The sequence below is a fragment of the Pyricularia pennisetigena genome, chromosome 6, assembly GCF_004337985.1.
Source record: "Pyricularia pennisetigena strain Br36 chromosome 6, whole genome shotgun sequence".
NCBI lineage: Eukaryota > Fungi > Ascomycota > Sordariomycetes > Magnaporthales > Pyriculariaceae > Pyricularia > Pyricularia pennisetigena.
Window position 1 is genome coordinate 5,785,776 of NC_043744.1, and position 25,088 is coordinate 5,810,863.

Here is a 25,088-nt window from a genome sequence, read left to right on the forward strand (position 1 = left end):
ATCCTTTCTTGCTTGGTGGTGCTTGCGTTGCGGTGTTGCATCCTTTTATTGCTTAATTCAAATGGGCTTGTCACCTCCCTATTTTACTGGGAGATTCACCGGTGGAGAGGACACTCCGACATGAAGGGCGTTCTTGGTGTCGTCTCTTTGCCATACTTGACCTGAATATTTCTTTTTCCTAGTTTTCCTCTGCTGTCGAGGCTTAGGCGCTTTGAATAATCAAGACCACATTTATTTGGTTTCTTCTAGGCAGCAAAACACCTCGTCACTAATTCCTAAAAGCAACCGAGCAACTTGCCTTGGTGTGGCCAGGGATCATGGTGCTATGCCTAGGATGGGATCGTGGTCCATGTCATCGCAGTCAAGCACACCGACCCCAGACTTGACTGGAGATCACCAAGAGTAGTTGCACGGCGCCCACAGGGATCAACTATTATTCGCTTCCGACAAAAGTTTATTTATGAGACTGATCCAGAAGCATTTCGGGCAGGGATATGTGGTCCTTTGTCTACTGTTATGATGAAATATGATACGGGCAAAGGAAGAATCTCGCAGAGATTCCAAAAAAGAAGAGAGAAACAAAAAAAAAAAAAAGGACCGGGGCCGCACAAGAAGGGCTAACAAATCAGTAATTACAAATCCCGCCCCCTTCACCCTCCATAATCCACATGCCCGCAAGCCCATTGACCTGCACGACATCATCGTCGGGACCGTCCTCCTTTCCGAGGAAGAAATCCCCGCTTCCGGGCACCTTGCCGTTGCCGCGCTTGATGAACCTCCTCGTCCAGGCCTCGATGGCCGGCTCGCCCGTCTCGTCGCGCGCCTGCTTCAGAAACGCAATGAGCGCCGTGCCACCCGTGCCCTTGAGCTGGTCCTTCTTGCCCGCGCTGCCGGACGTGTCGAGCGCGATGCCCTTCGGCCCTCGGGACACGGCCGTCGCGAGGTTGACCTTGGCGGCAGCATTGTACCTGCCTGCCGTCGCCTCGCCCCGGACGGCCTCGGAGCTGCGGCTCCGATCACGCATCGCCTCGCGCGACGGCACGACTATGTAGCGGGCCACGATGGCGATGTGGCGGTCGCGCAGGGCGCGCAGCATGGCCAGGCAGGCGTCGTAGGCCAGCGCGAGCGGCTTGTCGGTGGCGCTGCGCGCCTCGACGAACTGCCGGATGTTGGCCACCGACGCCACGGCGCCCAGGAACCGCGCGTGTCCGCCCGGCATGTACCGCCGCATCTCCATGATGAAGTTGTGCTGGGGTGGCGCCGAGCCGTCGGGGCGTCCGTGCTTCGGCTGCCCCTGCTGCTGATCACCACCGGCTTTCTTGGCGCCGGTAGGGCGGTGCTCGATGCCCAGGACGATGTCGAAGAACTGGATGATGCTGCTCTGCGCGTTGCTGCCCCCGCTGTACTGGCGGTACGACTCGTTGCCGGAGGCGTCCTCGTAGATGACGCCGTGCGGCAGACCAGCGTCCGCCATATTCTTGCTGCCGGCCAGGAAGGGCCGGATGCGGTGGTAAAAGATGTGCGGGTCGCAGTTCTCGTGCACGCGCTGCAGCAGGTTGCCCAGGTCGTCGATGCGCTCGGCAAAGGCGACCAGGCAGGACGTGACGGTGTCGGCATCGCCGTCCCTGGCGGCCTGGATGGCCTTGAGCATCAGGGGGATGGTGGCGGCGCCGCGGGCCTCGATGGCGACCGAGACCAGATAAAACCACGACTCGTCAATGGAGCCGGTGAAGGTGCTGAGGGTGGCGAGGTTCTCGAGGTCGTCGATCGGCTCGTCTGCGAACAGCGGCTTAAAGTTCCACAGGCAGACGGCGGCGTAGGTGGCGACGGGGGCCACGTCGAGGCGCTCGGCGACCTGCAGCAGGGGCACCGAGATGGAGGCCGGCAGGCGGTCCGAAGGGCTGTCACCGCCCCAGATGTAGCCGTGGGCCATGAAGCAGAGGATCGAGTAGGCCCTCCGCCACTCCGCGTCATGTTCCAGACCGATGGTGGAGAGGACCGGCAGGCGGTCGAGGACGGGCCTCAGACGCTTGCTGAGGATGAGAGCCTGCAGGTTGGCAGCCACGGCTTCCCACTTGTTGTAGTAGGGGTCCGGGAGTCTCGACAGGGGTAGGACCTCGGGGAGGAACCCGCTAGTGGGTGAGACTCCATAGTCGGAGAGTTCCGGAAGCGGAGGAAGCATTACCGGTGGGGATCAAAGCCTCGGTGAGCAAGAGTATTTGCGTGAGGATGAAATGGAAAGCCGACGACGGTGCGTTGCGTTTGTTTCTGTATTCCAAAAAACTAGGCTTGGCAAACCTGCTTGGTCTTGGGCGCGATGGAGTATTATATAAATAAGGGTAACCGCTTATGGCTGGCCGATAAATACTGTAGTAGACCTTGTTTTCAAACACGGTAAAGTTAAGTTAAGAAAAGGGCAGCAGAGTTAAATGTTGGAGCGAGATGATCAAGTCCTGACGCAAGGAGTATACAGAATTATTCTGTGATACTCCTCAGCCGTGCGAGATCTCGATAGGGCCGTTGTCATGGGTTTGTGGGTTGACAAATAGTCGAGAAAGGGTTGTGGTGTTGGAGGATGCACGGTTGTGGTGGGAAGAGGTCAAAGAGTAGGAAGACCTGGAAAGAGGTGGAGGGGCAGTTGAATTTTAAAGACTCTGCAGAGGCCAATTAATTTTTCTACAATGTACCCATTGAATCAATGTACTGCAATGCCCGCATGCAAGCAATCAAGAGGACCCTGAAAACGCTGACCAATTCAAACATCAAATGCGCCACTTCTTGTTTCTGTTACCACAACGTTCCACAATTCTCGCACCTCTTTTGTTTACCAAGTTGTTGTGCGGCAAGCTGCGGCTTATTAAAGTCGAGTGGATTGTTGGTAAGGTGAGGGAGGAATCTAGTGGAGTTCATGCATACAAGAAACTTGGGGGTCGCCGTTGCTGACGGGGGCAAGGAACAGATATCGAAAAAAAAGACCATAGATTGATTAACTAGATTAGTTAAATTGAGCTAACCAAACTAGACTAGATTAAACATAACAGCGACAGATAACTGTCTTGAATCGTTTCGTCACATTTGACTGAAAAAGAGGGCAAACTCGGAAACAGTGCCAAGGAACCGACTTCGATCGAGCCCTGGAAGCGCACACCACCTTTTCCCTGCGTAATAGGCGCCCGGCGTCTCCGAATACGGAGACGGGTGATGGTCTTTTTTTTTTTTTTTTTTTTTTTTTCCCTCTCTCTATCTCTCCCTCTTTCTCCTCTTGTTGTCGTCTTTTTCTTTACCCCCAAGGTTGTTGAACGATGTACGTACCCTACCAGTAGATTACAGTAGACTGGATGAACAGATACTGATCACATCATAAATCAAGTTACTTCTGCTCTCTGTTGTAATGGTGTGCTCGTCGCAGCCTGGTTGATCCTAGCCCTGGCCTAGTCCATGTGCAAATATGTAATTATCGCTTGTTTGTCCCAATATTTTTTTCACACTTGGTGGTGTTTCGCTCCAATCAGACGAATGGCTCCTTGGTGTCAGTTGTTTCGAGCCCAATCTATCGTATGCTATACTAGTTCAACAGTCTTTGTGCTGATAAATGCACGTGTTTGATGCACGAAACGGTGAGCTGCATTGCAAATCCCCCGAGGGTTGGGAACATGCCACAGCAATTGCCGGTGGAGAGCCGCAGTGCAGTGCAACACACCCAAGCAGAGGAGGCGAGCTTTGCGATGTTCGGCTGATCTAAGCAAGTCGTTGTCGATAACATAACCCAACGTGCAAGCATGCTAGCTACAATAATGTGGAACAATCGCCCCACTCACAAGTTCCACCATCCATAGCTTGGCACCCCCATGTCGAACTGCACCGAATTGCCTCGTCATTCCGCCAAGCCAAGCCAGGAACCTTGCTTGCCCTGGCGCCCAACTTCAACCCGCCAAACATAACGTACCCTTTCTCCATTGGGAGCTTTGTCCTGCTACCCATGGTATCAACCAGACGATACAATTCGTCCGCCCGCCTCTACTGCGGGTAGCACGAGAATGGTTGTCCAACAGCACATCCTCAACTGGCTGTACAGCGTTCTCACCAGCGTACGTTCAATACCGTCATAGTCATTTACAGCTAGCTAGCTGCCTGGAGCAACCCCGCCTGCGTCGCAACCAAGCTGACCACTCCACAGGAATATCACGATGTCAACCGAACATACAATGATGTCGCTCAAGTCCTGTCGCAATACCCGTCACTGTCGCCTAGGACTGATGTTCACAGTATGTCATTATTTTTATATTTGTCTCGAGTGCCTGCCAGCTAGCCCCTCTTGCACATCAGCCTTTATCATGTCCTTTCACCTGCTAAGCTAACATTCGACACACTTCGCAGCCTTCCCCAACGGCGTCTCTGCCCTCCTCTTACATCTGACCGGTACTATACCCGTCGTCTTCAGGGGCAACACCTACCGCTTTCCCATCTCGCTATGGGTTCCCCACGCTTATCCCCGCGAGCCGCCGCTCGTGTACGTTACTCCCACCGAGAACATGGTCGTCCGCCCCGGCCAGCACGTGGACCCTCAAGGTCAGGTCTACCATCCGTACCTGGTAGGCTGGTCAAGCTTTTGGGATAAGTCTACCGTTCTGGACTTTCTAGCCATCCTCCGGGATGTCTTTGCCAAGGAGCCACCTGTAGTTGCAAAGCAGCAGCAGCCTCCCCAGCAGCAACGGCAACAAGCGGTATCGACCCCGACGCCACCACCAGTCCCCCCGTTGCCCAATGCGAACGTGACGGCGAGACCAGCTTCAGTCGTCAGCAGTGGTCACATCGCCTCCCCTCCGAACGAGCAAAGGCCGCCGCCACCGCCGCCAAAGGGCAACGATGCTTCCGTGCATAGGCCATCTCCCGTGGCGGCACAACCCAGCTCATCCGGGCCACCCTTACCACCACATCCTGGGAGGCAGGAGGCTCCGGCACCACAGAGCCATAGGCTTTCGAGATATGATTCGGCACCACCTCTTCCGCCGCAGCAGCCACATAATACAGGACCACCTCCAAGGCCGCAATACCAATCTCCTCCACCGGCGCATGTGCATGCACCATATGAACAGCAGCAACCATCGGGCTACGATAATTACCATCCGTCAGACCCAAGGCGCATGTCAATCCAGTCGCAGGGTGCACCTCCACAGCCAACACCGCAGCCCCATGCCAGTTGGAACCAGCAACATCAACAGCCTCCGCAACACCAACAACAACAGCAGCCGCCTCCAGTGCAGCAACACGCCCAGCAACCGGCGCCTCACCCTCAGAGCCAACCACCACACCCTCAATACCAGCAACCACCACCACAACCCGTCCATAAACCGCCGCCACCACCACCAGACATCATGGACGAACCCCTGGTTCTGTCCCTCCCCTCCCCTACCAACATCCCCGCACCCCCAATTCCCCCGAATCCGGAGCGCTCCAACCTCCTCGCCCAGCTCGCCACGACCCTGCACGCGATGCGCGTCCGGGCTCGGGCTCAAAACGAATCCTCCCTTTCTGGCCTCCAAGCTCAGCGCGCCGCCATGCTGGCCGCTCTTTCCTCGATGCACGCCGAGCAGCAGTCTCTGTCGGCGGTGTCGTCGCTGCTGTCATCCAACGCCTCCATCTTGCACGACTCCCTGCGCAAGGCCGACGCGGTCGTGGCCGACGCAAAAGCAGGCAAGATTGTACCCCCGGACGTCGACGAGCTGCTCGTTGCGCCCACGGTGGTTGCGAACCAGCTGTATGACCTCGTGGCCGAGGAGCGCGCCCTCGCCGACGCCGTCTTTGTGCTCGGCAGGGCCGTGGAGAGGGGTCGTGTCAGCCCTGGAGTCTTTGCCAAGACGACGAGAAGCCTGGCTAGAGAGTGGTATCTCAAAAAGGCACTCGTCAAGAAGATTGGGCGGGGAATGGGATTGATTCAGCCTTGAGACGCCATTCGTGTATAATATGAACAAAGGGGCGTGCCGGCTGAACAATTCTTTTGGACCTGTTATATATCTTGCCTCTTCAAGAAGCCTCAAAATTCCAGTACTCTCTTTCATGAGACATTTATTTAATACCATGAGGGTGAGATTTGATTTTCACGACAACTAATAATCTAACCTGTACTCTCTCTTGCTCTGTCTGCTTCCTGCTTCATTGCCATCTTGTCGAGAATGCAACGCCGTAGCGTTGCCCCAGCCAACTCAAAACGAAACAAACCTTCTATGCTTATATATCCAATTACTATCACTAACAAAAACCGCATCGTTGTGCGCTATCACTCGGACAGACTTCAGCTTCAAACACAGGTAGCACCATCATAGTTTCGCCTGTCCAGTACCATTGATATGGTCTGCAGAGATGACACTCGCCTCCTGCCGCTCAAACATGCCGATTATCTGCCCCATCTCCGCGCCCCTGATGGGTCTAGGATGCTCGAGATCACACTTTGCCACCGACACAGCCCTCGACGCACCACCGCTTGCGCCTGGTCCAGAATGTCCGCTCCAGCCGGCACCGTCAACGTCTTTCTTGCCGTGGTGCGGCCGGAAGGGGTTGATGGCACGACTCAAAGACGACGAAAATCGACGTCTGAGGCTGGACGTCCTTCCCTTTGCTACAGTTTCTGTGGCCAGCGGCTGCGGCGCCGATTGAGTGCTGTTTTCGGTCATGAAGCTGGCACTATTGCAGAGTTTGGTCAGCCGCGGCTGGGGCGCAGACATGGTGCTGCTGCCCGCGAAGCTGTATTTGCTTGCGTTGGATCTACTGTTGCTGTTTGTGGTCCTAGCGCTGGGTGTCGGCGGCGCTGGTCCACTCCCACTGCTTAAAGAGGGAGAGTAGGTAGATCCTACGGGTCTTGTATAAGGCTGATCGTTTGTGTGGACTGATTTGTTGAAAAACGGCATGCTCCTCCTAGCAAGGAGCCTCTTGGCCACCGACGAAGTACCAGACTCTCTCATCGATTTGACTCCGTGTATATAGCTAACAGTATCAATGTCAGTGTCAGGCACATTTTTGTCTCGCTGATTCGCCTGGAAAAGCGCAGTGCCGCTGTGTCCAGAGTTGTCCAGTGTATGCGGTAGCTTGGGATGCTGTGGCTGTTGGAGTCTGCACTCAACAATCTTTCTCCTAATTCTGCTGGTACCAGCCCCTTCTCTGATTGTATAAGTGTCCTTAAGGCTGTCTTGCGTCTCACTTCTTAAGCTCCTGGAAAATCTTCTCAGTAGACTTGCAGAGCCGATGGGATGTAGCATCTGGTTAGCTTTCTTCCTCAGACTATCGTCGCCATGGGGTGTATCTTGCATGCCAGAGTCTTCGATAGCACCATCGTATGTCTTGACCTGTTGACTGGGAGATGAATGGTATAGACTCTCTGGTGTGCTCAGATTTTCAAAGAGCGTGATCTTTTGTTTCAATGGGGATGCACCAGGAGAGATACCATCGGAACCAGGCCCGTGTCCATAGCGATTACCAAAGTCATTGGCGGATAAGTTCTTGACAGGCGAGAATAAGTGTCCCGCGGGAAATCCGTGGCCTGCAGGTCGAGGTAGTCTGAATACAGGGGCCTTTGAGCCGGAAAAGGTTGAATGAGGAGCAGCGGCAGCACTGGTTTCTTTCCACCTTGACGATGGCCCCAAATCTGGACCCACAGGGCTACCATGGTCAAAGAGACGACGAAGGTCTGCAACTCTGTTTGGACACGATTTCACTTCCTTTGGCTTGTAGCTCGTGCCCCCGCTCTGAGATGCACCACCAGTCATGACAATCCTGTCTGTTGTCGCAATGGAATGTCGTGAAGAGGCCGTATTAGCAGAGCGCAGGGGGTGGTGGACCGGGCTTGATTGCAAGACAGAAGACTTTGTCGCAGGCCTTTGGGGCGTGACTGGGACGGGAGTGGTATACCCAGGATGCCCGCCAAAATTAGACGGCTTTTTCTGGCCGCTCCTTGTAAGAGCTGGCTCGGATAATCTTGATCGTAGCTTGTAATCAAGATCCCTGACGGAAAGCAAACTACCAGGTCCAGCTGCATTGGGCGAATCGGAGAATGAAGAGTGTGCAACAGGTCGAATTTGGGTTCCTGCAGACTCCTTCGTCTTGGTGGCCATGGACCTGGGCGTCGAAGAAGCTGCTGCCTGTAGAATTGTTGGAGTTTCCGGGCTCCTGGTTGCCGACCTCTTCTCGGACATAGGGGTATTGATCAATGGTGTAGCGCTCCCCTGCGTAGGAACTATCCGAATCGACGCTGGCCTGGAACGGGTTTCTGCCATTGTCTCAATAGATTGCCGAAGCTGACCCACGCTGGACTGTCGGGTTAGTGGTTTTGGTTCAGGGAAGAGCGATTTAGTATACACAGAATGCAATGACAGCAACGAGGATCTCGTGTCTGTACTGGAGCCCTTTATAGAGACGGCAGTTTCAGCATCGGCAGCAGTCTGACGTGTAGATGGCCCTGATGACTTTGTTACGTCTACAGGTCTCTGCAGTATGATGCCTGTTGAGCGACGCAGAGAATCGGACGTTTTGCCTATTTCTTTCGCTTCAAACAGTTTTCTCCGTTCTGCGACGATTAAAGGGTGTCCCTTTGCAATGTCAACCGGCGCACCAGAGCTAGAGCTTCCGCTCCGGTTGTGTCTAGATGTCCCATCCAGTGTGTGTAGGGTCCGTCCGGGCGGGATCATGTCTGAGGATACCTAGTCCTCGGTGAACCTGAGCAGCCAGCTGTCTGACCTGCCGGGCATGTTGAGCTGAGAGTTAGTTTCTATGACTGATTTCAGCATTTCAGTACTGGCAGGCACTGCTCCTGCCAAGGCGTTAGGTCGGCTGGAGATAATTACTGAGCAGGAGATGCCATTGCGATTTGTCAAATTAGTCCTGGTGTCTTCGCAGTAGGACTCCCTATCCATCTGGGTTGCACCACATTGCTCTCGATGTACAGTTGCTCCTTGAGATTCAGAGAGGTTGTAGTCCGAACGGGGAGGTGTATGCTGCTCAACCCTGTGTGATGGGCCATGAAGATTGTGGCTGAATTGCGAACCTAAGCTTTCTGCCTCCCAATTACGTTCGCATTTTCCCAGATCCGAGTCTTCATCACCTGCCAAAGCGCCTGGATCTGGTGACACAAGAGTGTCCTTGGAAGACACGTGAGTCAATTCTGCACCAGAAGCATCCCTGCGACCTAGACGGAGCGGTTCCGGCTTCAGGCGAGAGTCGGTGAAATCGGTGTCGCTGCTACGGTTAAGGGTTCGAAGGTGGCCAGGTCGCCGTGTATCTGTGTCTTTTGTGGCCATGTTCATTGTGTTTAGGTTCGTAGGCTAGCAAATGGGGCAAACTAAGATCTGTCCAGTACATGTGCAAAAGATGCAATATGGATAACGGCAACGTCGTCGGCTTTTCAGATATCAGCCTGACACGGGATGCCCATGCGAGTTTCGGGATGAGGTAGAGGTAACATATCTATCTCGGTATGGGTCGACCTTGGCAGTCTTATAAACCTCTGGCGAATGTCTCAGAAGGCAAGTGCAATCGATCGCGAGGTGTGGCTGAACTGGAAGCTGGAAGCCAAAGTTGCCTAGTGCCTTACCTCGGGAGTATAATTGAGGTTACCTGGGCTGCTCTGTGGCGTTATTCCATGCTTGCTAGTGAAAAAGTGAATAAAACCTCCTTTTGCCCTACAGAGCAGGTTCACTAGGATAAAGACTGGTTGCATTCATCGAGTGATATTCTGTATACAGCCTTTCCAGGGAGTATGTAGGCAGTAGTAAAATACAGCAGAAAGGAGAGAACTTCTGTAACAAACAGTCACAAACAAGTTCGGTTTTACAAGCTACTAAAGCTACTGGCGACAGACTTGTTTGGCTTGCATGTCTACTAATATAGCTAGGCTTGACTAGGTTGTCAAAGCTGTGATGCTTATCGACAGCCAGAGGCAAAAAGACTGCCCCACATCCTTGCACACACTCAACGCTAGTACCAATCGGGCTAGCGTGATTGCAGTCGCGTCGCCTCGATACCATAATCCACATCTTCAGAAAGAACATTCCGCCCTGACAAGTTGCCGCCTCCACACCATACTTTGTCAACCACGACAGCGCGGCGACGGGTCAGGTCATCGCGAAACCTGTGAGAACCCTACGGAAACGATCTGCATACGATTTCTTTCCTTTCCAGATACTTTGTAGACGCTAAAAAAGACCTTGGCGTCTCTTGGGAGCGCGCGCGAGGTTGCGCTGTAGCGGGTGAAGCCTGCACCGCTTGCTTTGAAATCAGCTTCAGCTTGGCCTCACCTCGAGTCGACAAGGCAACGCCTCCAAATCAGAAACCATATTTCGACTGAACAAGAAGCGCACTTGCGTCCCTATTGAAAGCTTCTCAACATGGCGGAATACGGCGAGATGGACGAGTACGCCGACTACGAGGCTGGCGATTACGATGCTGAGAACGACGACGAGATCACGGCCGAGGACTGCTGGAACGTCATTTCATCCTACTTTGACGAGAAAGGTCTTGTATCTCAGCAGATCGACTCGTACAATGAGTTCACCACGTCCACAATCCAGGGAATCATTGACGAATACTCGGTTCTCACCCTGGACAACCCAAATCCTCCCGACACTTTTGAAGGAAAGCCCATTCGATTGCGCCGATATGAAATCATGCTTGGAAACATTCTCGTGACCCAGCCTACAGTTAAGGAAACAGACGGCAAGGTCAGCACCCTGGTGCCGTACGAGTGCCGTGACAGAAACTTGACGTATTCTTGCCCGCTCTACGTCAAGCTCACCAAGAAGGTCAACGTCGCGGTCGAAGAGGATATACCGCTGCATGAACTCAACGATGAGCAGCGCGAGGAGATGCAGAGGACGAACGAGCACCCCACCACCATCCGTTGGGAGCTGGACAGGGACAAGTCACACAACCCGGACGAGAAGATTTCGGGCGAAAAGATGGCCGACATGATATACATTGGCAAGATCCCAGTCATGGTAAAGAGTCGAATTTGCTATCTGAGGAGTCAGCCCGAGTCGGAACTTTTCCTCCTGAACGAGTGTCCCTATGATCAGGGTGGCTACTTTATCATCAACGGTAGTGAGAAAGTCCTAATTGCCCAGGAGCGCTCTGCTGCAAACATCGTTCAGGTCTTCAAGAAGGCCCAACCAAACAAATACCTCTACCAGGCCGAAATCCGCAGTGCTTTGGAGAAGGGCTCTCGTCTCGTCTCAACCCTGACCATGAAGTTGACCTCCAAGGGTGACAGCACGCGTGGATCATTTGGGCAGACGATCCACCTGAACTTACCATACACCAGTGGTGACCTCCCGATCGCCATCGTCTTCCGTGCTTTGGGAGTTGTCTCCGACGAGGATATTCTGAACCACATCGTGTTGGACAAGAACGACACACAAATGTTGGAGATGCTGAGGCCCAGTATTGAAGAGGCTTTCTGTATTCAAGATCGAGAAGTCGCGCTGGACTTTATCGCCAAGCGTGTCGGTAAGGATGGTGGCCATTCGAACAGCAGACATCTTCGTCTGAAAGTGGCACGAGACATTCTGCAAAAGGACACGCTCCCCCACATCTCCCAGGCAGAGGGCTGCGAGACCCGCAAGGCCTTCTTCTTGGGTTACATGGTGCACAAGATCTTGCAGTGTGCCCTTGGTCGTCGGGATGTCGATGACCGAGATCACTTTGGCAAGAAGCGGTTGGATCTGGCTGGTCCTCTGCTGGCAAAGCTCTTCCGTGGCATCATTCGCAAGTTGACAAACGACATGATGGGCGGCCTGAGGCGGTGCATTGACGCTGGCAGAGACTTTGATCTCACAGCCTCGCTCAAACCCAACACACTCACAAACGGGTTGAAATACTCGTTGGCCACAGGCAACTGGGGAGATCAAAAGAAGGCTGCGAGCTCCACTGCAGGTGTCTCGCAAGTGCTGAACCGATACACTTTTGCTTCGACTTTGTCCCATTTGCGGCGAACCAACACTCCCATCGGAAGAGATGGCAAGCTTGCCAAGCCTCGACAGCTTCACAACACTCATTGGGGTCTCGTGTGTCCTGCTGAGACTCCCGAGGGACAGGCTTGTGGTCTGGTGAAGAACCTATCGTTGATGTGCATGGTCAGTGTAGGAACGCCGGCAGAGCCCATCTACGACTTCCTGGTCGCGCGAGGAATGGACGTGCTCGAGGAGTACGAGCCATCGAACTCTTCCAGTACATCTAAGATCTTTATTAACGGCACATGGGTTGGTGTAGCCAACAAGATTGAAGAGTTGGTGGACTTGGTCTATGATCTCCGCAGGAAGAGTAGAGTTGATCCTGAAGTCTCACTCATTCATGACGTCCGTGAAGGCGAGTTCAGGATTTTCTCGGACGCTGGACGTGTCATGAGACCTTTGTTTGTCGTCAACCAAAAAGATGACCCTCGGACAGGCGCCCAGGCGGGCACTTTGGTGCTCACAAAGGAGCACGTCGCCAAGCTGCATGCAGACAAGGACAACAACCTCAGCCCCGGAGACGAAGGTCACTACGGCTGGCAAGGCCTGAAGAGTGATGGTGTTCTCGACCTGATGGATGCTGAACAAGAAGAGACGGCCATGATCTGCATGTCGCCGAGCGATCTAGATAAGTTCAGAGCGCTCAAGTTTGGGGGTGCAACTCTGGACGAGTTGGAGGCCTTTGACAAGAACGATATCAACAGAAGACTGAACACCAAGATCAACCCGACAACCCACATGTACACCCACTGCGAAATCCACCCCAGCATGCTTTTGGGTATTTGCGCAAGCATCATTCCTTTCCCTGACCACAACCAGGTAGGTAGTTCCGGGTTATTGTTGGGACAATTATCAGCCTGTGTTTCTCTGAAATGAATGCTAACCACGAATCTTCAGTCACCCCGTAACTGTTACCAATCTGCCATGGGTAAACAAGCCATGGGTTTCTTCCTCACAAACTACAACCGCCGCATGGACACCATGGCGAACATTCTCTACTACCCTCAAAAGCCTCTTGGCACAACCCGGTCCATGGAGTACCTCAAGTTCCGTGAGCTTCCTGCCGGCCAGAATGCAATCGTAGCAATTGCTTGCTATTCTGGATACAACCAGGAAGATTCCGTCATTATGAACCAAAGCACCATCGATCGCGGTCTGTTCCGTAGCTTGTTCTTCCGTTCATATACAGACTCGGAGAAGCGCGTCGGTATCAATATGGTTGAAAAGTTCGAAAAGCCGTTCCGTGCCGACACGTTGAGGCTCAAGCAGGGCACTTACGACAAGCTCGAGGACGACGGTATCGTTGCTCCTGGTACCCGTGTTTCTGGTGAAGACATCATCATCGGCAAGACGGCTCCCATCCCTGCGGACAACCAAGAACTCGGTCAGCGGACGGTGCAGCACACAAAGCGAGACGCATCGACCCCTCTCCGCAGTACCGAAAGCGGTATTGTCGACCAGGTCATCGTTACGACCAATCAAGACGGTCTTAAATACGTCAAGGTGCGCGTGCGAACCACCAAGATCCCGCAGATCGGTGACAAGTTCGCATCCAGACACGGACAAAAGGGTACAATTGGTGTCACATACAGACACGAAGACATGCCATTCACCAGGGAGGGTATCACCCCTGACATTATCATCAACCCCCACGCCATTCCTTCTCGTATGACAATTGCCCATTTGATCGAGTGCTTGTTGTCAAAGGTCGCAACGCTCAAGGGTATGGAGGGCGATGCCACGCCCTTCACAGAGGTTACTGTGGATTCGGTCAGCAACCTCCTGCGTGAGCACGGATACCAATCCCGAGGCTTTGAGGTCCTCTATCACGGCCACACAGGTCGCAAGTTGCGAGCTCAAGTCTTCTTTGGACCGACCTACTACCAGCGTTTGAGGCACATGGTGGACGACAAGATCCACGCACGAGCGCGTGGTCCCGTCAATATCATGACTAGACAGCCGGTGGAGGGTCGTGCACGTGATGGTGGTCTGCGTTTCGGAGAAATGGAACGTGATTGCATGATTGCACACGGAGCAGCCTCCTTCTTGAAGGAGAGGTTGTTTGAGGTTTCGGATGCATTCAGGGCGCACATCTGCGGCATTTGTGGGCTGATGACGCCCATTGCGTACGTTATTTTCTTGTTTCTCTCCCTTTTGGCTGAAAAGACTCATTGCTAACATCAAACCGCTCCACAGCGATCTAACGAGGAAAACATTCGAGTGTCGACCATGTAGGAACAAGACCAAGATTGCGCAGGTTCACATACCTTATGCGGCCAAGCTCCTTTTCCAAGAGCTGGCGTCGATGAACATTGCCACTAGAATGTTTACAGAGAGGTCGGGAGTTTCGATTCGCTGATGTGGATGGCAAGTCACGAGTCCGGGATGGGGTGTTGGTGGAATTTGGCTTATTGGTGGTGCAAAAGTGGAAGCATTGCAAGATTGGCATGCATCATAGTATGTTTTCTATGGCAGTCATGGGGCCGAGCCAAGCTTGGTTCGGCTTGCCGGCTGTCATTTTCCCCTTTCGTTCCAACATATAACCACTGTGTACGTTTAGGTCTGTGAAGAAGCGCATTTTGGAGTCGCGGCAATTTTTCGATATTGGAAAAGGAGCGGTGTTAGTAATTAACCAAGAATAAGACAAAAAAAGACAATGATAGCAATGATGATCTGGTGCAAATGAAATCTAGAAGGGGTCTATATGTATTTGTTGGTACAAGAAGTCTAGTGACGGTTCCACGTGTCCTTTGTCTGTGTTGATACAATAAATAATCGTACAAGTTTCCTGCCTCAATACTGTGGCGTTGAATTTCTCAATATACAAGTTTGATATCACGTTCATGGCCTCCCTTTATCAGGAGGACCAAGCGGCGCCTCATGCGTGACGTCCCGAACGGACTGGCCCTTTTTGTACTCCTCCTCGAGCTGGCGCTGCATGTCAAAATCGAGCTGGCGCTCGCGCTTAATGCGCTGCTGTTCCATGTCGCGGATGACGCCTTGATGCATTGCCTAGAACATTTTTGATTCGTGGTGTTGGCGTCCATGTTTCTCATTTTCGAGCGATTGTTTTTTTTTCAAGTTGACCATTTACGGAGTCTAGGCCACCTTGGATGAAATGGGAACAAGAAGACGTACAGCTTTTTCGGCCTTTTGCTGAAAGTGCACAAATATCACCGTCGTTGCGGCAAAGAGCGAGGTGCCCAGCAGGGTGAGCTTGGATGCGCGTGACATTGTCTTGTATTTAATAGGTTTCTGGGGCTTCGGTTTGATAATGACAGTTTTCAGCGGCCTGGCTACCTGCACCGTTGCATTCCCAACATCCGCCTCTTTGAGATAGATGTCTGTAATTATATCCCAACTTGCATGAACAGAAAATCGCGTCCCGGGTTACCGCGTCTGGCAGAGGGTGGAATGATGTAATTTTTCTGCCGTCCCAGACCACCATGCCACCCGGCCGGCGTTCCTTTCATCCCTGCACAGCGGCGTCGGCTCGGGCTTGGCGCTTGCTTTGGGGGGGTGAAAGCTCCAAGGTCGGGTTGTTTCCCCACATTAGCACAGGCGCAGCAAGCAGTCGACTTGGTTGGACCAGCGGAGCTTGGTTTGGAGGCTCCAAGCGTCGATTGAATCACGACAAGACCAGACAACAATCAACTTATCATCCCTACGCATCTATCATCTCGCCAGCCGCCTACTGTAACAACACAGGGGCATTTCAGCCCGTCGATTCCATCTCTGCAACCTGCGATTTCCTTCCCGAGGCGTTTTCGCGACAAACAGAATTCACAATGGTTCGTCGGATGCAATCGCCCATCGAAGCCTCCACAGTAGCGAACAAGAGACGCCAAAGCTAACCCGTTTGCTTCCCGACAGTCTGCTCAAAGTTCAGCGGGTATCCAGACCCTGCTCGAGGTACGGATCCCGTCTTCCCTAGCGAATCTACCGATGCGGGACAGGGGAAAAAAAAAACGGCTATGCATCGGGATGACGACTAACGGAGCCGGGTGTTGCGATGACTTGTAGGCCGAGCGTGAGGCGTCCAAGATTGTCCAGAAGGGTGAGTCCAAAACCAAACCACAGCTGCACCTGCGGCTCGTGTGCTAACATTTCATGTATCAATCTAGCACGGGAATGTATGTACACACCGAATTAAACCCCTCCTTCTCCCGCCGAAATCATCGAACCCATCACACAGGCACCACGCAAACCCTCCAGCGGCCCATTCTCGGCGTTAACCCGTCCCCTCTTTACGATTCGCAGTCCGCACAAAGAGAGTCAAGGAGGCCCGCGACGAGGCCAAGAAGGAAATAGAAGCCTACAAGGCCGAGAAGGAGAGCGAATACAAGGCGTTTGAGTCCAAGGTTCGTCCATCTGTCTCTCTCCCTTGCTACTAATCAAAAAGCCCATCCTGCAGAGAGAAAGACTAACCCGCGCAAACACCATCACCCTTCACCCTCTATAGCACACCCAAGGCAACAAGCAGGCCGAGGAGGAGGCCAACAAGGAGGCCGAGACCCAGATCAAGGAGATCAAGGAGGCCGGCAAGAAGCACCAGGACAAGGTCATCAAGGACCTGCTCAAGGCCGTCTTTGAGCCTCACCCTGTACCGCCGACTGCCGCTTAAGCTGTTGATCTTTTTTTTTTTTATTGTTTGGAGAACCAGATTGGCGTCATGTTTTTGCACTGAGCTTATAGAAAGATGAATCAAGCAGCACGTTGCAAGATTGTTCCATTGAGTAGTTGTAGTATGCATCAACGCTTTTTGACTTTTGTCTTTTTTTTTTTCTATTAACCTTTACGCCAGATTGTATGCCGCTATGAAAACAAACCAGGGGCGAGTGCTGGTGTCAAATACATTGATGTACACATTAATCAACCCCGAACAGCCACCTCCAGACGATTTAATCTTGAAGGAATTCCCGTAGTGTCGTCAGCATATCATGCATCTCCTTCCCGTTCTCCGTCTCCACATCCACGGCATCGGCCTGTTCCTTTAAGCTCCTGTTCAGCAGCTCCAAAGTCTCGTCCCTATCCGCCAGCAGCGTCTGGATCTTTTTCTTTGCCCCATCGTCCTCGGCCACCAGCCAAGCGAGCATCACGTCGATGCTCTGGAGCACAAACAGCCCCGCGTCCAGCCGGCGAGAGAAACGCTCGTCCTCGTCCAGCTCGTCCATGCCGGCCGCGTCCACGGCCGCCACCCTGCCCGCGTACTCCCGGCGCAGCAGGACGAGCCTCTCGGTCTTTTCGTAGTCCTTCTCCACAAACTTGGCCAGCGTCCGGATCCGCTCCGCGCTCTCCGTCGGCAGCAGCCTCAGCATGCACGCAAAGATGCTGATGAGGTGCTCCACAACCCTCGGGTCGCGCTTCTTGGACGAGCCCTTGGCACTGCTACTGCTGCTGCTGCTGCTGCTGGTCTTCATGAACAGCGTAAACAACGTCTTGAGCCCACCGTACTCGACGATCAGCTCGCACACCCCGGCCTCGCGGCTCTGCGCCACCGCATGATCCAGCAACCGCAGCGCCGGCGTGCGAGCCTTCTTGGCCGTCGGGCTGCCGATCAGCACCAGGCACAGGGCGTGGCCCTCGGCATCGACAAACTTTTGCTTGCCTTCGGGCCGGTCGACGATGCACGTCAGCGCCTCGAAGCAGTTCTCCATGAACTCCTCCTCGTCCCCGCCGCGCTCCGGATCCCGCGCGCGGTACGGCGCCACCAGCTGCAGCAGCGGCTCGACCGCGTCCAGGTCTCGCGCCAGCCTGTCGCGGTTCGCTGGGCTCGCCTGGGCCAGAATGGCCAGCATCTCGGCCGCGTACTGCTTGTTCTGCGATACGGGCTCCTCGGCCTTGGCGGCCCGGGCCAGGAGCCACTTGAGCAGGGGGTCGCAGCGCCCAACCGTCTCTGCCGTCGCGGGCCGGCCGCCGCACAGGTTCTCCACGACCTCGAGGATGCGGTAGACGCCCTCGCGGTCGGCCTCGTCGCCGGCCTCGTCGAGCCGCTCCAGGTTCGACACGAGCAGCGACAGCAGGTCCGCCTCGAGCAGGGCGTCGACCAGCGCCGCCCAGTCGTCCTCGGTCGCGCCCTCGACGTCGTCGCCCGTCAGCTCCGCGACGATCTGCACCGCCGCGAGCGCAATGTCCGTGTTGTCGTGCGCCAGCAGGCCCGTCAGCGACCCGGCGGTGCCGAGGCGCGCGAACTCGGCGTAGAGCGAAGGGTGCTCGGCCAGGATGCCGAGGTTGCGCACGGCCGCGTCCAGGTCCGCCTCGCTGTCGATGAACTTGGCCGGGTCGTCTGCGTGGCGGGCGCGCAGCTCGGCGTTGCGGTTGATCTTCTTCTCAAGCGCCAGGGCCGTGCGCCGCAGCCATGCCGCGTCGAACTTGTCGTCCGGAGGAGGGGCAGCGCTGTCGGCCGACTCGACAAAGTCCAGCACTTCTGCTTCCTGCCGTGTTATGCCACCACCAAAGAAACGGCCGTCTTCGTCGTCGTCTGGGATGTCGTCGTCGGGTGGTGCCGACGGGCCGTAGTCTCCATCTTCATCGTCTTCGGGCGGCGGCGCAGGGCCTGCTTCTACGTCGTTCTCGTCGTCGTCGTCGTCTACTTGGGCGTGGCGGCTTGAGGAGGGGTTCAGTTTGGCGGATTTGTAGATCTCATCTGTCCATTGACATGTCAGTGTTTTTGTAAACAGATGACAAAGAAGGACAAACTGCTTACTTGGATCGCGGACGGGGTCCAGCTTGCGTTTGCTAGGAAGACCCGAGCTCTGCGGACAAGTACCGGTATTTTTTAGTACACGATCAATGTGAAGCTGTTGAGTGCGAGTGATATGCTTCAAACTCACCTTGAAAAGGTCGTCAATGCTCGTCATCTTCTCATAGTTTGCCTGATTGATATACTGCAAGATTCTGTCAGTGTTTACCGGATTTCGGTTTAAAGTCAAGGTATTCACTGTGGGTTGGGTTTTGGAGCTGATATCGTCATTCGTGTCGGGACGCGCCGATTGGAATGGAAAGGGACCATTGAATTTCGTGCTCTGCGCCTTACAATGCGCACTGTATTCTGCCGTTACACTCAACCCTCTTGTTGCAGGAGGCCGTACCACGACTTGCAGGTTTGAGACTCAAGACATTAAAACAACTCATTTCCTCATTGGATCTAAATACAGTCTTGTATAACTCTACCATACTATAATTCCTTCACCCACCAACCAGCCATCAGTGACAATGGCTCCTACACTCATTCTCATACGTCACGCTCAGGCGGAGCACAATGTTTCCAATAAGTGCACCCCCCCCGCACCTTGGATAAAGGACTATATCAAAAAAAAAATAAAAAATAAAAAATACAAACAAATCCCACACAATATAGGGAGCTAACTCCAGAAACACAAGACTATAGCATTCCCGACCCCGAGCTGACGCCACTCGGCAAGGAGCAAGCCGCTGCGCTCTCTGCGCACCTGCAGAAACGCCTGCCGGGCTCTCTCGACCCTGAACTCATCGTCGTCAGCCCTTTCCGGCGGTGCCTGCAGACGGCCACTATTGCCTTTGACTGGTTGATCGACGCAGAATCCGGCAAGTCAAAGGTTCCCATGGTGGCCAACGCCAGCTGGCAAGGTAAAATTTCTTTCTCTCTCTTTTTTAGTCTCTCATTGACTTCGAATTTGTTGTATAACAACGCAAGCAACTGCCGAAGTCTGCCCCACTACTGTCATGAGCTTTATACTATAGTACAGAAGCAGCGATGTGAATTTGAGACCCCATCATGTTATTACGGGACCAGAGTTTTTCAAGCAAAATCAGCAAACAGAACCAAGAAAGAACACATTAACCAAGACTCCTCCATATAGAAAACGCAGACAAACCCTGCGACACGGGAACGGACCCGACCCTCGTGGCCCCAAATTTCCCCCACATAGACTTTAGCGCCCTGGACCCCGTGTACCCGGACAAGACGTCTCCCGAGGCGTCGCTTTACCACTACACGCGCGAGGCCCTGCTCGCCCGCGCCCAGTCCTGCCTGCGCGAGCTGCGCTCTCGGCCCGAGCGCGTCATCGCCGTCGTCTCGCACTCGGCCTTTATGCGCCAGGCCGTCACGGGCTGCTGGTACATGAATGCCGACTACCGCATCTTTGACTTTGCCGATGCGGGCGAGGACGAGTCGGCTCCTTTGAGGCTGGTCCAGTGGGATGAGACCAAGGGAGGTGGCATGGGCCTGAGCTTGGAGGTCGGGGTCGCGCTGGGCGAGGGCCTGCCCGAGACCTTGAGCGATGCCGTGCCCGCGGAGGATAAGAAGCTGCCCGAGTGAGTGTGGTCGACTTGGTCTCAAGGGGGCGACGTCCTCTAAAATTTGGGGGAGGGTGGATGCCCGATCAATTGGTGCCACAGGGAACGATTGTCCTTTATTGCTTGCTATCTGTCAAGAATGACGAACGAAGGGGGTGCGAAGGGGCATATAACTGATACAAGGGGAGGACTCCTGAGAACTAACTACATTTGCTTCTCATTTGAACTAGAGACAATGGCATGTCATGAGCGTAATCAATCGCCTTCAACCATAGAGAATAAAACACGGGGGTCTAGGCGTCAGAGAGCTCAATGTTGTAGTTTAGATGTCGGATTCGCGCAGTAGGGCTGGCTTGCAGATTGAAGCTGCAACGCCCCATTGTCAATCGCGATCCTGTCGTTTGACCGAATGGTCCAGGTCAAAGTTCTCTACTTGCCTCAAGCAAAGAATCTGTCACTTGGCACGTTAGCATAAAGGCCTCACTGATAGATCACCGCATCGACGCCCCAGGAAAATTTCAAGGTAAAAAAATTTGTCATGCTGCGATTCGAGCAGGGCCATCATGATTTTGGTGCTCCGAAGAAAGAAAATCCGAAACGAGACAAGCATTCCTTGACGCCCGCCACCATGGATCCGTCTTGAGATTCCTCCCTTTTGGCATCGTTGAGATTTAACAAAAAAAGAAAAAAGCTTTGACATGTCCCTTCCCTCTTTTGCGGTCATCAACGGGCTAATTCCACTTTCCCCTCGGACCAAAGACCGTCTCATACCGCTTTCGCCGTTACCGTCTCAAAAACAATAAAAAGCCAGAGAAACAACCGCCACCCATCAACCGGAGGTCATTTATGCCCTAGACATGACACCCCAGGCGCGGATGATGTTGTCGGTGTAACCGGCGAACAGGGTCTGGCCGTCGGCGCTCCAGGCGAGCGAGATACACTCGGGCTCCCGGCTCTTCTTGCCAACGGCGGCGAACTCGGGCTTGAGCTCATCGACCTTGCTCTTCTTCTCCAGGTCGAAGATGATGATGCTTGAGGCGGTGGCAGCGCACAGCCAGTACCTGTTGGGGGAGAAGACGAGGGCGTGGATCTCGTCGTTGGCGTTGAGCGAGTACAGGTGCTTGGACTCGTTCAGGTCCCAAAGCATGGTGGTGCCGTCCTTGCCACCCGAGGCGCAGAGGGATCCGTCAGGGGAGATGGTGACGGTGTTGATGTAGCCGGTGTGGCCGATGTGGTCAGTCTGGAGCTTGCAGCTAGAGAGCTCCCAGACCTGTTGACAGATTGTGTTTGAAGGTCAGCTTGCTGTTGCCGTACAAAATTTCGGTGACATGTCAAACAAACCCCAAAGGGTAGATTAAAGGGATCAGTGCTTGGTGAATAAGATTGGTCTCATGGCCCGAGGGCTCTGAAGTAGCAAATACTTTAAATAGCAAAGCATCATGTGGAGGTTAAAATCACGAATACTCGGTAGGAAATCAACGCACCTTGACAAGCTTGTCCCAGCCGGATGAGACAATCACGGGGTTCTGGGGGTTGGGCGAGAAGCGCACGCACGAAACCCACTCGGAGTGGCCCTTCTCGGTGATGGTGTATTTGCAGTCGCCCAGGGTGTTCCACAGCTTGATGGAGCGGTCACGCGAGCCGGAAACAATCTGCCTGTTGTCGGCAGAGAAGGAGACGGACAGAACGTCGTTGGTGTGGCCGACGAAGCGGCGGGTGGTGGTGCCAGTGGCGAGCTCCCAAAGGCGCAGGGTCTTGTCCCACGAGGCAGACAGGGCGTAGGCGCCATCCGACGAGATAACCTGTATTTCAGATCCCCATCATCAGCCAAATCGCCCCTGCTGTGTTTTCCTTTACCGTGCTTCCCACAGCACGATGGTGTTTTTCCATCTCGAGGTTTTCAACGTACGCAGTCCGAAACGATGTGCGAGTGACCCTTCAGCGACCTCTTAGGATAGCCGTAGGAAGTCTCGTCACGGGTAAGGTTCCAGATGATCAGGGTCTTGTCTCGGCTGCTGGAGAGGAGCATGTTGGGGCTGCGAAAGGAGAAATGTGAGTATTTTCGTCAGGTCGACTCGAACGCCAAGGACGCTGGGATCGGTTTCCTACTTCTCCATGGAGGTAGCCAAGCTGGTGACCCAGCCATTCTGCGAGCAGAAAAGAGGCAATCGTCAGTAAAATTTCTCGTGATACTCGCCGGCGCGTGGGCGTCGATGCGAGCAGCGGAGGGGCAGTCGCAAACGTCCGCTGGCCTCCGTCTTTGTCCTCGCAAGACTTGGGAATTGGGGATTGACATACGTGGCCCTCGAGGGTGCCCTTGAGAATGAGCTGCTCAGCCATATTTGCAAGTTTGCTGTGTGAGGCAGACGAGACGAGACCGAGGGAATTGGATGTTGGATTCGGGGAGAAATTTCAGTCTCTTCTCGTCTCCAGAATTCGCCTTTCCACTCTGTATTTTCGAAGGCGAGTTGTGCGTTAGGTGGGGCAAGAGGGAAAAGTGAATGATGAAGGGAACTGGCCAATCAGAAGCGGGCATGCGTGGCCCAAGCTTGCCTGACAAAGACCCACCCACCGCGCGAAGGCGTCGCGGTACCTGGGAGTTTGAGGGAACGGAAGTCGAGAATTCGAGCAACGACCAGGTAAGCATCAAGCTACGCAGCACTTTGCGTAGATCTTACATCTATGCCTACTTTCACAAATTGCAACAAAGCACGTTCGTAAATTCTCTTGTGAGATGCAATTGCAGGTGAAGTGAAGTGAAGTGAAGTGAAGTGGATATCATTGTTTAATGCTCAACCGCGGAATCCTGCTTGCACCCTTTGCGTGCAGGTTCCTTCACCACGTAGGTACCCATACAAATTATGCAAAGCCCAATAATACAGCGTGCGCCAAAAACTCCTTGCCAAATGCCATGTTGCCCGTGACCTTGATGCAGAACTTTGCAAACCAAGCCATTCGAGTTTCTTGGTTGCAAGAACCGAGTGGGTATGAAGTAAGACAAAGCGTGCTGAAAAGCCCCTCAAGCTCTTGTAGCCCAGGACCAAAGAAGGGTGTTGACCCCGATGAGAGATGCCGCGATTTTACTTGGTTACGGTATCTTTGGCAGTCCTTTTTGCACTTCTAGAAACCTCCTGTCGATGTCCAACCTTGTGTGCATTGACAATCATGCTGTGATCTGCAATCTCGCTCCTGGCAGCGGTGCTTCCTCGAACAGGAGCAGCAACAGAGAGAGCAGATGCGTAACCTTCACCGTCATTACCTCCACCGACATCGTCACCGCTCGTTTTTCTGCCGCCGCACGCATCCTCGACCAGGTCGCGCATGCTCTCCTCCCAAAAGTCGTAGCGATTGCGGCTCATCCGGCTCCGCTGCGCCGCCAACCTCGCTTCCTTGAGCGTGTTGATCTTGCTCGCCCGCACCACTCCGCGCAGCGCCTCCTCGGCCAACTTGGACTCTCGAGCCGAGGCCTCTCGCATCCGCCTAGGATCTGCCCTCGGCGGCGCCTCGCCCGCATACGGCTCTTCGGGCACCAGCATGTCCTTGACGAGCTCGCCGTTGGGCAACCTCAACCCTGTGCCTCTGACCGTAACCTCGTCGACGTCCTGTGGTGTGGATTTATATGTATGGATGCTGGGAAAGTCTGGAAAGGATGCTGGGATGTAGCTCTTGGATTCCTTCTCTGCCTTGCCGCTCAGCTCCTCACCGAGCAAGGGCAGGCCATCTAACGGTCCGTCAGTGGCAGCCGCGGCCGGCGTCGTGAATGTCGGCTCCAGCAGATGTCGCTTTTTCTTCTTCCTCGCAATCGGATGTCGTAGGTGTGGCCTGAGCAGTGAGGTGCCGAGGTTGAAGCGCTTTAGACTTATCTCGTAGTCTGTTGGTATGGGCTGTGTCCGCCGAGAGGCGAGGGCGAACAGCCTGACTTCTTGCGTCAATTCTGTGAGGTCTGTTGCAGAGTTAGCATCGGTCCAGGCCATCTTTGTTCCGCGCAAGAACAAGCGCGGCAATCAGCAAGTCTCATCTCACATTCTTCTGTCATCTCCGTCAGCCTCTCGAGGGCCGGCTCAGACGTGCTATCGAAGCCGACCTCCTTCAGCACCAGCGCAATGCTGCGACGCAGGCCGCTGCGGGCATGCTCCTCCATGGTGGGGAGGCGACCGTCCCCAACGGTAGTGGTCTTGGTTTCGCTGCTCCGCGTGGGCTCATTTTCCTGAGCCTGGAGAAAATTGCGAAAGTCTGGGATCGACTGGTCGACTGGATGCGGGGAGGAATCGGTGCGCGCTCTCTTCGCCATGGGCATGTCCTCGTCGTCGTATGACGGACGTCGCTTTTGCGTCTGCTGCCCGGCGATGGCCATGGTCGCCATTGTTGCGCGATCGTCGGGGTTTCAGATTGTCGGGCGCATCAAGATTGAGGCGACGGCGAGCTAGTGATGCGCCAAAGAACGCGTCATGGGTCGTCGTCGGGATTGTCTATCCTTGGGCGTGCTGGTTTGAATAGTTCTGAGGGATAAGCTACACCGCCGGTTACTTTGATTTCTGCAAGCTGTCTTTCTAGGCAGTCGGTTCAAATCGAGTGATGCTGAGTCTCATTTGGACGCAGGCCCAGCGACGCACGTCGTGATTTTCTCGATCTGCAATCTGCTTGTTACGCTACAGTAACTTTGCCTTTGGGCGCGGCGATGCTTAGGAGGTCCGTGCGTCATCAAATTGTACAAAGTACAAAGTACATGGGCACTTCCCCACATTCGTTCGATCCGTCACTCAAGACTACAAAGCTCTGGCCAAATATCAACAGGCAAAGCACCAAGTAAACATTAAA

General features: G+C 54.1%; 9 protein-coding genes across 9 annotated transcripts; 4 read left to right on the forward strand and 5 right to left on the reverse strand.

The window, feature by feature from the left end:
* Positions 1 to 625: 625 nt before the first annotated feature.
* Positions 626 to 2,182, reverse strand: PpBr36_05444 (uncharacterized protein; the record flags this gene model as incomplete). Its single annotated transcript, XM_029892600.1, has 1 exon — positions 626 to 2,182. One exon carries the CDS (start codon positions 2,180 to 2,182, stop codon positions 626 to 628), a length of 1,557 nt encoding a protein of 518 aa, XP_029750330.1.
* Positions 2,183 to 4,037: 1,855 nt separating this feature from the next.
* Positions 4,038 to 5,945, forward strand: PpBr36_05445 (uncharacterized protein; the record flags this gene model as incomplete). The annotated part of the gene is made up of 3 exons (XM_029892601.1): positions 4,038 to 4,088; positions 4,178 to 4,265; positions 4,378 to 5,945. 3 exons carry the CDS (start codon positions 4,038 to 4,040, stop codon positions 5,943 to 5,945), a joined length of 1,707 nt encoding a protein of 568 aa, XP_029750329.1.
* Positions 5,946 to 6,317: 372 nt separating this feature from the next.
* PpBr36_05446 (uncharacterized protein) lies at positions 6,318 to 9,293 on the reverse strand (the record flags this gene model as incomplete). Its single annotated transcript, XM_029892602.1, has 2 exons — positions 6,318 to 8,388; positions 8,707 to 9,293. 2 exons carry the CDS (start codon positions 9,291 to 9,293, stop codon positions 6,318 to 6,320), a joined length of 2,658 nt encoding a protein of 885 aa, XP_029750332.1.
* Positions 9,294 to 10,373: 1,080 nt separating this feature from the next.
* On the forward strand, positions 10,374 to 14,352 carry PpBr36_05447 (uncharacterized protein; the record flags this gene model as incomplete). The annotated part of the gene is made up of 3 exons (XM_029892603.1): positions 10,374 to 12,812; positions 12,891 to 14,119; positions 14,190 to 14,352. The coding sequence occupies 3 exons, from the start codon at positions 10,374 to 10,376 to the stop codon at positions 14,350 to 14,352; spliced, it is 3,831 nt and encodes a 1,276-aa protein (XP_029750331.1).
* Positions 14,353 to 14,834: 482 nt separating this feature from the next.
* Positions 14,835 to 15,227, reverse strand: PpBr36_05448 (uncharacterized protein; the record flags this gene model as incomplete). The annotated part of the gene is made up of 2 exons (XM_029892604.1): positions 14,835 to 15,005; positions 15,132 to 15,227. The coding sequence occupies 2 exons, from the start codon at positions 15,225 to 15,227 to the stop codon at positions 14,835 to 14,837; spliced, it is 267 nt and encodes an 88-aa protein (XP_029750328.1).
* A 212-nt stretch (positions 15,228 to 15,439) lies between these two features.
* PpBr36_05449 (uncharacterized protein) lies at positions 15,440 to 16,617 on the forward strand (the record flags this gene model as incomplete). The annotated part of the gene is made up of 5 exons (XM_029892605.1): positions 15,440 to 15,784; positions 15,867 to 15,905; positions 16,017 to 16,050; positions 16,254 to 16,354; positions 16,456 to 16,617. 5 exons carry the CDS (start codon positions 15,440 to 15,442, stop codon positions 16,615 to 16,617), a joined length of 681 nt encoding a protein of 226 aa, XP_029750327.1.
* Positions 16,618 to 16,894: 277 nt separating this feature from the next.
* Positions 16,895 to 18,853, reverse strand: PpBr36_05450 (uncharacterized protein; the record flags this gene model as incomplete). Its single annotated transcript, XM_029892606.1, has 3 exons — positions 16,895 to 18,639; positions 18,700 to 18,748; positions 18,827 to 18,853. 3 exons carry the CDS (start codon positions 18,851 to 18,853, stop codon positions 16,895 to 16,897), a joined length of 1,821 nt encoding a protein of 606 aa, XP_029749514.1.
* A 355-nt stretch (positions 18,854 to 19,208) lies between these two features.
* On the forward strand, positions 19,209 to 20,292 carry PpBr36_05451 (uncharacterized protein; the record flags this gene model as incomplete). The annotated part of the gene is made up of 3 exons (XM_029892607.1): positions 19,209 to 19,267; positions 19,384 to 19,601; positions 19,835 to 20,292. The coding sequence occupies 3 exons, from the start codon at positions 19,209 to 19,211 to the stop codon at positions 20,290 to 20,292; spliced, it is 735 nt and encodes a 244-aa protein (XP_029749515.1).
* An 822-nt stretch (positions 20,293 to 21,114) lies between these two features.
* On the reverse strand, positions 21,115 to 24,633 carry PpBr36_05452 (uncharacterized protein; the record flags this gene model as incomplete). The annotated part of the gene is made up of 6 exons (XM_029892608.1): positions 21,115 to 21,540; positions 21,755 to 22,072; positions 22,180 to 22,306; positions 22,380 to 22,417; positions 23,417 to 24,213; positions 24,294 to 24,633. 6 exons carry the CDS (start codon positions 24,631 to 24,633, stop codon positions 21,115 to 21,117), a joined length of 2,046 nt encoding a protein of 681 aa, XP_029749512.1.
* Between the last annotated feature and the right edge of the window lie 455 nt (positions 24,634 to 25,088).